This window comes from Geotrypetes seraphini, chromosome 2 (genome assembly GCF_902459505.1).
Source record: "Geotrypetes seraphini chromosome 2, aGeoSer1.1, whole genome shotgun sequence".
In the NCBI taxonomy this organism is placed as follows: domain Eukaryota; kingdom Metazoa; phylum Chordata; class Amphibia; order Gymnophiona; family Dermophiidae; genus Geotrypetes; species Geotrypetes seraphini.
In genome coordinates, this window is record NC_047085.1 from 382,550,430 (window position 1) to 382,562,962 (window position 12,533).

General features: G+C 45.3%; 1 protein-coding gene across 3 annotated transcripts in view; it reads left to right on the plus strand.

Annotated features, from left to right (window-relative positions):
- The first annotated feature begins 7,698 nt into the window (after positions 1–7,698).
- The window catches only part of SATB1 (SATB homeobox 1), a 265,946-nt gene continuing 261,111 nt past the window's right edge, over positions 7,699–12,533 (plus strand). The window contains exons 1-2 of one of the 3 annotated variants that reach the window (XM_033930677.1): positions 7,699–9,209; positions 11,639–11,877. In XM_033930677.1, the coding sequence (XP_033786568.1) occupies positions 11,667–11,877 (211 nt within the window). In that variant the 5' untranslated portion in view covers positions 7,699–9,209; positions 11,639–11,666. The remainder of the gene's footprint in view (positions 9,210–11,638; positions 11,878–12,533) is intronic. The other 2 variants (XM_033930676.1, XM_033930675.1) reach the window with 2 other exon arrangements.

Genomic DNA, 12,533 nt, shown 5'->3' on the forward strand with positions numbered 1-12,533 from the left:
TCCGATTTCAGGTACAGCACCGCCACTATCAGTACAAAGTGCTACCCTTTGGCCTCGCATCATCGCCCAGGGTGTTCACCAAGTGCCTTATTGTGGTGGCGGCCTTCCTCAGGTCTCACAACCTCCAGGTGTTCCCCTACTTGGACGATTGGTTGGTGAAAGCACCTACGTCTCTGCTTGTGCTACAAGCCACTCAACACACCATCTCTTTCCTCCATCTCCTGGGATTCGAGATCAACTACCCCAAGTCGCATCTGCTTCCCACACAGCGACTTCAGTTCATTGGAGCAGTTCTCGACACCACTCTGATGAGGGCGTTTCTTCCCTCCGACCGCCAACGGACCCTGCTCCATCTCTGCCGTCAGGTGCTCCTTTGTCGCTCTATTCCAGCTCGGCATATGATGATCCTCCTGGGCCACATGGCCTCGACGGTCCATGTGCTTCCTCTGGCACGACTCCACCTCCGGACACCTCAATGGACTCTGGCCAACCAATGGTCACAGACCACGGATCCTCTTTCTCATCCCATCTCTGTGACATCGTCTCTTCAGCAATCTCTTCAATGGTGGTTGAACTCCTCAAATCTTTCCAGGGGTCTCCTCTTTCATCTGCCCCCTCACTCCAGGATCATCACCACGGATGCCTCCCCCTATGCGTGGGGAGCTCACCTGGGAGATCTGCGCACCCAGGGTCTCTGGACCCCTCAGGAGCGTCTACATCACATCAATTTCCTGGAACTGAGAGCCATGTTCTATGCTCTCAAGGCCTTCCAGCACCTTCTCTACCCTCAGGTTCTTCTCCTGTGCACAGACAACCAAGTCGCCATGTATTACATAAACAAGCAAGGCGGCACCGGATCTCCCCTCCTCTGTCAGGAGGCCATCCGCATCTGGACCTGGGCCATGGCCCGCAGTCTCTTCCTCAAGGCCGTCTATATCCAGGGCGAACAGAACTCCCTGGCCGACAATCTCAGCCGCATCCTTCAACCTCACGAGTGGACCTTGGATCATCCCACACTCCACTCCATCTTCACTCTCTGGGGCACTCCTCAGGTGGACCTCTTTGCAGCTCCTCACAACCATCAGCTGCCCCAGTTCTGCTCCAGACTCTACTCTCCTCATCGTCTGGCCCCAGATGCATTCCTGCTCGACTGGACGGATCTGTTTCTCTATGCCTTTCCTCCACTGCTTCTGATGTTGCGGACGTTATTCAAACTCCGCAGGGACAGAGCCACCATGATTCTCATCGCTCCTCGGTGGCCTCGCCAACACTGGTTCTCCCTCCTGCTCCAGCTCAGCTCCAGGGAGCCCATTCCTCTTCCTGTGTTTCCTACTCTACTTACACAGCAGCATCAGTCTCTACTACATCCCAACCTGTCCTCGCTCCACCTGACAGCTTGGTTTCTCTCGGGCTGACCTCTCCAGAGAATCTGTCTCAGCCTGTCCGTCGCATTTTGGATGCCTCCAGGAAACCGGCCACCCTCCAATGTTACCATCAGAAGTGGACCAGGTTCTCCTCTTGGTGTCTACTGCATCATCACGATCCCACCTCATTAGCGGTGGAAACTGTACTGGACTATTTGCTCTCTCTGTCCGACGCTGGCCTCAAGTCTACCTCAATCAGAGTCCACCTCAGTGCCATCACTGCGTTTCATGAGCCTATCCTCGGAAAACCTCTCACGGCTCATCCACTGGTTTCCCGGTTCATGAGAGGCCTCTTCAATGTCAAACCACCTCTGAAGCCTCCTCCTGTCGTCTGAGACCTGAATGTGGTTTTATCAGCCCTCATGAAACCCCCTTTTGAGCCTCTTGCCACAACTTCGCTCAAACTTCTAACATGGAAGGTGCTTTTCCTCATTGCCATCACCTCTGCCAGGAGGGTTAGTGAGATGCACGCACTGGTCGCCGATCCACCGTTCACTGTTTTTCACCATGACAAGGTGGTTCTGCGTACCCATCCTAAATTCCTTCCCAGGTGGTCTCGGCTTTTCACCTCAACCAGTCCATTGTGTTGCCTGTCTTTTTCCCTAAACCCCATTCTCATCCTGGGGAACAGGCGTTGCACACGCTGGATTGTAAGCGTGCCCTTGCATACTACCTTGACCGTACCAGGGCTCACCGCTCGTCCCCTCAGCTCTTTCTGACCTTCGATCCTAACCGTCCAGGTCGTCCTGTCTCTAAACAGACGCTTTCCAACTGGCTTGCTGCCTGTATTGCGTTCTGTTATGCTCGGGCCGGTCTCTCACTGGAAGGTGCTGTCACGGCCCACAGGGTCAGAGCTATGGCTGCTTCTGTGGCTTTCCTCCGTGCCACGCCCATCGAGAAAATCTGCAAGGCTGCCACTTGGTCCTCAGTTCACACGTTCACTACTCACTACTGTCTGGATGCCTTCTCCAGACAGGATGGACACTTCGGCCAATCTGTGTTACAAAATTTATTTTCCTAATGGCCAACCATCCCTCCTCCCTTTCTGTTAGCTTGGAGGTCACCCATGCGTTAAGAATATGCTGCCTGCTTGTCCTGGGATAAAGCACAGTTACTTACCGTAACAGGTGTTATCCAGGGACAGCAGGCAGATATTCTTACGTTCCACCCTCCTCCCCAGGTTGGCTTCTTAGCTGGCTTATCTTAACTGGGGACCACGCTCTCCTCCGTCGGGCGGGAAGGCACTCGCGCATGCGCGGTGCGGCCAACTAGAACTTTCTAGTTAAAAAGGTCCGTACCGGGGCTCCGTCGGTGACATCACCCATGCGTTAAGAATATCTGCCTGCTGTCCCTGGATAACACCTGTTATGGTAAGTAACTGTGTTTTCTGTCACAGCCCCTCAAGCATGGAACTCACTCCCTATTTACTTAAGGGAAGAACTCAACTTGAATAGATTTAAGAGCAAATTAAAAAGCTTTTTTTTTAAAGACGCATTCGATAATTAGTAAGCTCGTCTAATGGCATTATTTCAACTGTATTTTATAGCTTCTCGGAAGTACATTGATCTTTCCCTTCCTTTTGTTTTTTCCTATCAAATAACTTGTATTTCCTTTCCCTATCTTTCCTTGTGTTTTAATATGTTTGTAATGTTAGTTTATAATGTTTTGCAAGACTTAGTTTTTGTCATTTATTTTGTTGTCCCCTAAATTTTGTAATTTTATTGATATGTACATCGCTTCAAATTCTGATTAAGCGATCAATCAAATCCTTATTAAACTTGAAACTTGCAAACTAAAAAGGCAATTCTGTAACTGCACGACGGTGTTCATGTGCCAACATGTAGTGTTAATTGTCACTTATGCATGTAAAAGCCCTAGGCACATTCTTATAGAATGTAACTGAGGAAGCATAAATATTCATAGAACATGTGGGGGGATGGGGGAAGGGCATGGGTGTGTATTCTTGTCATATGCACAATTTAGAATACTAAAAGTTACATATGCTGCATGGTGCCCTTAGATAGACCCATGAATACCATGGTGTAAGTGGTTGTGCCTAAAATTTGACACACCAATACAGGTTTTTGCTAAAGTTCTATAACAGAATTGGCAGGCCCAGGTGTTGTTTTAGAATGGGTGCTCTCCACACATTGGGGTTTCTAAAATAGGGCAAAATTCTAGACCAGAGCACCCCAAGTGCAATGCTTACAAAAATAAAAAAAGCACTGAAGAACCACAGAGGCTGCAATTATGCAACAATTATATTGCGACAGATAATCTTATCAGTCACTCAGCAAATTTAACAGGCATCTGCAGTGCTGCTAATTTTTCTTTTTTTCTTTTTTTGCATGACAACCAGAAGGTGAGCTATTTGACAGCTTAGATCAACTCCCAAACTGGTTCTTAGCTCTTTAAACTGACAGAATGTAGAAAATGAATCTGAATTTGACTTCATCTGTAAATATTCAGTCTACTCTAGTGGAAGCCTCTCTTCAACATTAAGTCACATTTCCATTCTCTTTGAATTTCACCATGATCTCTGTTTGCCAATTTGTATTAGCAAACACTCCTCCAGTGGCATAGCCAGACTGGTTAGTTTGGGTGGACTTTCAAAACCACCTCCATTTGTCCTCACTACGTTCGAGTGGCAGCAGGAATGCATATCTGCTGCCTATGCTAGTCTCTGCAGGCTTCCCTCTGCTGCATCCCACCTTTGCTGATGTCACTTCCTGTTTCCTATGGTGGGACCTGGCAGGAGGGAAACCTAAAGAGAACAGCGGAGGCAGTAAATGTGCACATATGCTGTTCATGAACGTGGTGAGGTAGATAGGGGTGAGTTGCCAGGCCTCGGACTGATCCAGGGAATGAAGAGAGGAAGCAAGGGACCCCAAGGGGGCCACACCAGAAGTGTGCTGAGGGGCCAAACAGGGTGAGCCTATGCCCACCTGTAGCTATGCCACTGCACTCTTATAGAACATATCAGATTCCTGTATATATTCCAGTATGCACATGAGTTTGTGGTACTTTGCTCTTTCACCTGTACTTGCAAACTGATAACCAGGGTAGGATTAAAGCATAGACAAAACTAGGTACATGCCTAGGGCCCAAATGTTTAGGAAGGTTCTTCTCAGATGTACAATTAAGTGATGTGCAAGGCAGATATCAGTCCTGGTAAATTAGCTGCTGGCATAAGGAAGAGAATGGGTGTGGGGACTAAGGCCACCATTTCTTGCAGCGCTCAGAATGGTTTATATTAATTTATTCGGGTCCTCAAAGCATTTTTCCTTGTCTTTCTTGGTGGGCTCCTGGTCTGTCTGATGTGCCTGGGGCAATGGGGGGCATTGGGTGACTTGTCCAGGGTCATGGGGAGCAGCATTGATTTGGACCCACAACCTCAGAGTGCTGAGACTGTAGATTTAACCACTGTGCCACACACTTCCCCCGGTGCCAATTCCACCCCCCCAAGGTATGCAGCATTTCTTACCTGCTTCTGCCTTTGCCATTTTTCATCTACAATCTTGAGCCATATGAGTTGTTTTAGAATGTACTTCTATTATGCTGGGGGGGGGAGGGGGCACCAAGGCCCACCAAACAGTTCATCCTACCCTGTAGATAAAAATGTTATACTTCTTGTAGCTGAAAGACTGCTTCTTTGTTTCTCTGTTTTCCCTGTATTTTGTGCATTGCCAAATGTAATAAATATTTTATGCTCAACAGCCTTTCTCTGTATGTCTCCCTATTATCATTTCTTCCTCCTCCCAGTGTGCTATTTGTGCTGAGCTCAGTAAATGTCAGCTTGTGCTTCTTTATCTAGTTATGATGCTTTGTATTTCTTTTATTGTAATCTGCACTGGTGAATATTTTTATTTCTTACTACGTGCATCCATTTTCTAACTCTTTTCCCCAGGCTATGGAGATCAAATGAGAAGCCCCGATGGCAGCTGTAGTATTGGACTAACAGTATACTTTGCTCTTAGCTGTGTACTACTGCAGCGCTTCCTTTGCATTTATTTGCACAACCTAACACTCGGCATATGTGATTTCCATGCGCTTTTCCAGGCTGTTAGGCTCCTGTCCCTCCTGTGTATGTACATAAATGGAGAGAGAGAGGGGCATAGATTTACTGTTTCATATTTTCTTTTTTATATACTATTTCTAATATGTAAGTCTTGCTTTTTTGTGGACGCTCCATGCAAGTTTACATTTACATGTTTTGTATTAGACTTGCACTGACTTGTTGCTCGTTTGGCTAGGTGGTGGAACTCCTATTTCTATTATGAATTCACAAATATTTTAGTTTATTTTGTGTGTGTGTGTGTGTTAGAGAATGACACGGTGTCATAATTCATCACCGTTCCCGTCCCCGCGGATAACCACGGGAAACAATCCTGTGTCATTCTTACGTGTCTATCTCAACCTCAGTCCTTCTACACCAATATTCTTCAATGCAAGGCTTAAGGGTCTGTGGTTGAGCCCATTCAGACTCTTGATTCTTCCCTCTCTCCTTGAATAATGACATCAAAATGGTTTCCCGCGGTTATCCACGGGGACGGTGATGAATTTTGTCACCGTGTCATTCTCTAGTGTGTGTGTGTGTTGGGGGTTCTTAAGTCTCTTTAGGGCAGGTTGGTTCACTTTGATTTTATAATGAGGGCTGTAAAAGTCCTAGCTGCCAGGTCACCCAGTGAACAACTGAGAAGGTACTAGGCCACAGAAAATTGGTTACTGATTCCGCTTTTGGTTTGAGCTGACATATATCCTGTTTTGTAGCCTCTTTTACATTAGCAGTGGAAGGCGGTGTAACTTTCGAGATGGGCAAAACAGAAGCATTATCAAACAGAGCATGCCAGTTATATGTATCACACCTGCTTATTGCCAGGTACCCGAAGCAGCATATTTTGAAGATGAGGCAAAGTGTTGAAGCCATTGGCCAAACTATGCATAAATCTGTCATTTGTGTACATCTTGCTAACACCGCAATTTTACTTGTGTACATGCTTCCTGAATTTAGAAATTATGCACATATGAGAAAAGTAGCTTTTAAATGTACAAGATGATGTGCAATTCTATTTTTATTGTCTCCAATCTATCCAAAGATCATTTGCCCCTCAAAATCATATGAACAATAGCACAGCATCCTGTTCATTATTCTTCAGAAGCCAGACAATCTTGGTTTAACTTGAAAAGGAACAGATACAATGATTCGTCAATGGAGCTTAGCCAAAAAGGACAAGAAGCAATCTCAAGCATTTGTTGCTGTTTTAAAACAACTAAAATAAAATGAGCTACTTCTTGTATTAGAGTAACAGTACATTTATACTGTACATGTCCAATAAAAAGATATCACTGTATATGTTTTGCTTTATTAACATTTGTGCGCATTTAAGTAAACTAGCGTAGCAACCGCACTTCTTTATTCAAGAATATTGGAGGTATTTTGGGGGGAGTTGGTGCAAGAAGGAAATGGGAGATGCACTCTTTTTATCTGTTTTATCCTGAGTATCAAACAAGATTTTTGTGCTCCCTCCCCCTTATATTTACAATAGTGTTCTTGAATATGTGGAAGTACATGTCTTCTCTAGCTTTCAGTTTTGTTTTGACCTGAAGAAAAAAAAAAATTATATTTCCAATTACTTCATTTTGCACCTGATGAAAGGCATGCACGTAGCTCTCTCTAAGGCTAGCCTACAAATGCATTACTGTACGTTTGTTTAATTAAAGCGTTATCACTTCACACTGTTTTGGTTGTTGACCTTAAGTTGTGCAGTGACAGTAAACCTGGCCTGATTAAAAAAAAAAAAAAAAAAAAGACCAAGGTTCTCTCTCCAATTGTGTCAGGAAGTAGATGTTATCAGGCCTTCGGGCTACCAGTCACAGCCACCTGTTTTGCAGGCTTCCACGCCCAGGATCCCTTTAGCCCATCTTTCGGCTCTCTCCGCCAGCATGAGTCACCTGAAATCCTTTCACCCCCCCCCCCCCCCCGAGGTGTCCTACTCTTTTTTTTTTCTCTTTCGTATTTGGCGCTGAGGTAGGGGAGGGGTAGAGGGGCGAGCCCGGCGCTCCAGGCAGCCCACTTCGGCTGTGCACGAGCTCAGCTGGGCCGCGCGGGCTCGCAGTGACCGCCTCCCGCCTTCCTAGGCACTCACGCGCCAGCCATCTCTCCTATTCCGGGTATTGTGTCTAATAAATGCGCGGCCGCCTCACCCTCATCAAGCTGATTAAAATTCTTGCGCGCCGGCCGGAAAGCAGTCCCAGCCCCTCCCCCACCCCCGAAAAAAAAAAACCCCCACCAACTAACTCTTAACTCTTTTCCCAATCTTCCGAGGTGTCTCTATTTATTCCCCCCCTCCCCCCCTTCATGTCCGTGCCTCGGTGCGCGCGGCTCTCCTCCCCCTCCCCCGGGAAGCCAGAGGGGAAGGACTGCGGGCTGTCCTGCTGCTGCTACCGCCGCTCGGGCTCCTGCAAGCCGGTGGTCTCGGCGGTGTTATTTTGTATTAAAATGAGGAGGAGGAAGAAGAAGAAGCAACAGCAGCAGCGCTAGCAGCGAGCAGAGAGTGTGTGTGTGAGAGAGCGAGCAGGGACGGCGGCGGCGGCGGCAGCAGCAGGAGGAGGAGGAGTGATGAGTCAATGCAACTAATAATTTAATGGGGACACAGAAAGCAAAAGCAAAGCGGCTCCGTCCGGACTGACACACATACGCGCGTTACACACATACACAAAGCTAATCCATGCAAAAGCCAGCCGGCAGCGGCAGTAAGAGCACCAAAGCGGCCTTCCAGACCACAATAAGCAGCAGCTATTATTTCATAATTAGTACTTGCGAGAGAGCCCGGAATAAAGCAGAGGAGCGAGAACCGGCAGATTTCGGCGCGTCCTTTTTTCCCCGCGAAACTCCTCGGCGGTGTTTTGCGCGTCTTTCCGTCGGCCTCCGGACTCGGAAAGTGCAATTGCCCACTTTTCCGATTCTGCTCGTGTCCGTAACGTAATTCTTGTTTATTCGTTTATTTTTGCGCGTGTCCTCTCGTGCATTTTCTTCCTCGATCTCCCCCCCCCCGATCGCCTGTATACATGGGGGGAAGCCGGCTCCTCCGTGCTGTGTTTTGCGGGCGGCCAAGGAGAAATTAAAAAAAGTGGCAGATGCTAGTTCGCCGGTAATCGTCGCCCCCTCCGATCTCCCCGTGTAAGCCATGCTGCCGGAGAGGCGAGGAAGGTAAAAGTTTCGTAGGGGTGGGGGGAGGGGGAGACTGGATCTGCCGGGGCCGGGGCCCTCCCTGCAGCTGCCGATCGGGCTCCTCCAGCCCCTTCTCGCCATGCCTCCTCCTCCTGTCTCCAGAAACCCCCCCAGACGCCCCGGCGATCTCTAACACCCCCCCTCCCTCTCCTTTCTCCCTGTTTGTTTTGAAGCATTTCCCATGTCCGATCCTTATTTTGGGGGGGCCGTACCTTCATTCCACCTCTCGGGCTGAAAAATCTGTCAAATTGTTTGGAGGGGAGGGTTTCTTATTTTTCTTCCTCTTTTGCATTGCAAGGTTTTCCTACTCCGTTTCATTTCTGCCCTTCCCCCCCCCCAACTGAGAGAGCAAAACACAACAACAACAACAAAAAAATATAGATGCATGTATAATAGAGTTTCGGGGGAAGTCGCCTTCAGGTTTGTGACAGACACACATATAGAGAAAGGACCTCGGAGCCACCAGGCTTGCACTTCTTCCTGCTTCAGGAAACCCGGCTGAAAGCGAGCCGTCCATTGCCTGTGCCATTTACATGCAGTCAAGTTCTGAAGTGGTGAGTTTCCAGTTGCTTTTGCTAATTTGTCTCACTTAAAGTGCAGGCTCGGGCTTCTAGGTAGCAGTTGGCTTCTTTGTCTCTTTAAAAGGTCAGAGGGAAAGCCCGGCCTGGACCGACTGGAAGTCCTGCCCGGACTCCTGGCCGGGAAGGGAAGCCTCCGACCTGACATGACAGGGAAGGGGGGGGGGGAGCATTGTGAATTGGCCCTGCGGATTTCGAGCGGCTGCTTCGCTTTTGACAGGGTTCAGAAATAGGACCACGCTGCCGTCTCCTTAGCAGCCTTTTCCGAGCTTGTGTAAGTGGGAAGAGGGGGCACTTGCCTTTAAAGGGCTGCTCTGGAAACTTGTAGCTGCGTGGGGGGATGGCTTGCATGTAAAAGTAGCACAATCTCCACGGCTAGACTGTAAAAAAATAAAAAGATCAAAGTGAGTCTATTGTGCTGTCATTCGGGGGCAGGCCGGCCTCATCATTATTTGCTACTGAGCTCTCGGTGAACTTTAGCCTTGGGCATGGAGTTTGAATGACTAAATTAGGTGGTTTGTCTACATATAGTTTTGCTTTGTAATGCAAAGCTTTGACAAGGCTGCTGAGTGCACTAACGATGCTTGCAGATGAGTCTTCAGTTTTAAATAACCTGTGTAATCCTTCGATAATGTATTAATGATGCATTAAATACAAATAACTTCGTATTTTGCAAGTACCTATTGCTTTTTGAGTTAGTGTTTCTTTTTTTTCCAAGCCAGTATTCTGATTCAATTTTTATACTTCCCAAAAGTTGCTTAGACTAGCCTATGGGTGCTACTTCAGCACAGATCAGTATTTAGATAATATCTCCAAGAGATATTTGAAAGAGTGTTATAGGAAAAGTATGATGCTGGAAACATTCATTATGATTTTACTTTACATTGCAGTTAATCAATTAAGGCAGGCTTTGTCTAAATAAAAAAAATAAAAATAAAAATTATATATATATATATATATATATATATATATATATATATATATATATATAATAATGAGTCTTATAATCAAAACCAGATGAGGCCATAAATGATGGCAAACTTTATGCCTCAAAGAATACCACCCTAGAACATAAGGATAAATAACTATTATTCCTGAAACTTTACAGTCATTCAGCTGACATTCTTAAGGTTGCTTCAGATTCAAACAGTTTATAGTACTTGGCCATTCAGTCCAATGCAGCTTATGTATAAGCATTAAAAGTATTGTTTAGAGAAGTATTACTGAACTAGATGGTATATGGCTTTGCTAACTTTTGGTGGCTTGGAAGATGTACAGAATGTGCTACATTACTAGGCAGCTAGGAGAAATCAGTAATTATCCCATTCCTGGCAGTTTCTAAATATGATGCTGCCTCTGCTCTGCATGTTCACACTTGGTAATATTGGTTCATAAAACGCATATCTAGATCCACGTCTATTAATGATTGTGTTCTGTGCTTTTTTTTTTTTTTTTTTTTGAGAATGTCTAACCTTAGATTTCTTCTCTCAGGCTATATTAAAATAGTAACTTGGAGTTAGGTTTTAGCTACTAAAAGGGCCTCTTTGCATTTTTATAGCTTTCAACAGTGTATATGTTGTAGGACAGTATTTGCCAATACTTTTGCAAAGCCATTAATCTACATATTAGTCTTGTTACGTTTGATCATCCTTCTGCCATGCAAGTATGTGCATTTTAAGCATAAAAACGCACTTTTCCTATTCGGATACTTTTGGCATTACATATGCTTTGTGCTTTCAATCAAATGACTCCCAATCATGATGTGCGACCCTTTGTTATATAAAATATTTAGTGGATAACAAAACTTTTTTTTTTCCTCTTATGCTTTTTATGGCTTCAGTTAACCACTTTGGCTTTATCCTTCATCAGAGGAGTTTGGTTGCCACGTTAGTCCACTTATTGTGGTCCTTTACACTAAATCATCACTTTCTACATCAAAATAATTATAAAGTGAATAGGAATTTTAAAAATGAAGTGGAGGTTAGTTCTAGAGTCTGAGGAGAACCCCCCCATGTGCAATATCTGAAGCTCAGCTAGGTGTTAGGGGGGAAAAAAAGTAGATTTTACTATGCAAAACTTTTTTTTTGCACAGCACTTATGTATCAGAGCTGTTTGATCAGTGTTTCCATGCTAACAGATATAGCTCATGTGAATTCGAAGTGGATCATGCAATTAAGTTTAAATAGAAGCATCTCCTAAGTGTTCTGGTCCATACCATAAAATAGAAATTGGGAGACTTCTGCCATCAAGTTCTCATCTGCAGTAAGATTTATAGTAAGTTGTCCAAGCACAGTTTGTAGTTTCAGTTTGGACAGGTACAGTGATGAGTGCAGGTGTAAAATAACCACATGCTCACTCTGTGCAACATATATATATATATATAATTTTTTTTTTTTTAACTGTAGCAGGTGATCTTAAGAGGCGGGACTGAGTATGGATCACTTGAACGAGACAACTCAGGGGATAGAACATTCAGAAATGTCTAACAATGTAAGCGATCCAAAGGGTCCACCAGCTAAGATTGCCCGCTTGGAGCAGAATGGGAGCCCATTAGGAAGAGGAAGACTTGGAAGCACAGGATCTAAGATGCAAGGAGTGCCTTTAAAACACTCTTCTCAGCTGATCAAGACAAACCTTACAAAAGGTAACCTCCTAGCTATCTTCTGTAATATAGAATCAGTTTACCACCGTCATATACCCACATGCTATGCAGGAAATGGGCTTCCCCATTTTTTAACACTGAGCTGCATTCTCAATGTGTTTTGTGTTCTGGGATCTCAGTTTGTGTTGTAGGGTGGAGCATCTGTCCTTACAGGGTGGAGTCTGAGCTTGGTTGTGGTTAAAGGACTGCTGTAGAGGTGGCCCTTTTATGACCAGGGTCCTCTTCAAAGTAAATCTTCTAATGCCCGCCAATCTTTAACAGAATGGTTGGGAAAAAAAATGACCTAGAATTCCAGACGATTTGATTGTAATCTCTATATAACATGGTAGCTCAGGCCAGTCTGTCTTCTGGCTATTTATCTTGCTCATGTAAGGTGTTAGAGATTACAGCTGAAGTGTTATTTATGATGTCAGTTTTTGCAATCTTATTTTCTCTGTTCAAATTCATTGTTGAATAAAGAACAACTTGTGGCTTTTATTTTCCCCCCTCCAGTGGGTAACTGAGCTACAATTGGACTGGCTCTTAAGGAAAACTTGCATTTTCGACCCTTAAAAAAAAAAAATAGTAAGATAGAGTCTTAGACTGAGCAGCCTTTTTTTCCTCTGTGTTCATCTGAATCAATGTGTGTGCAATCTGGA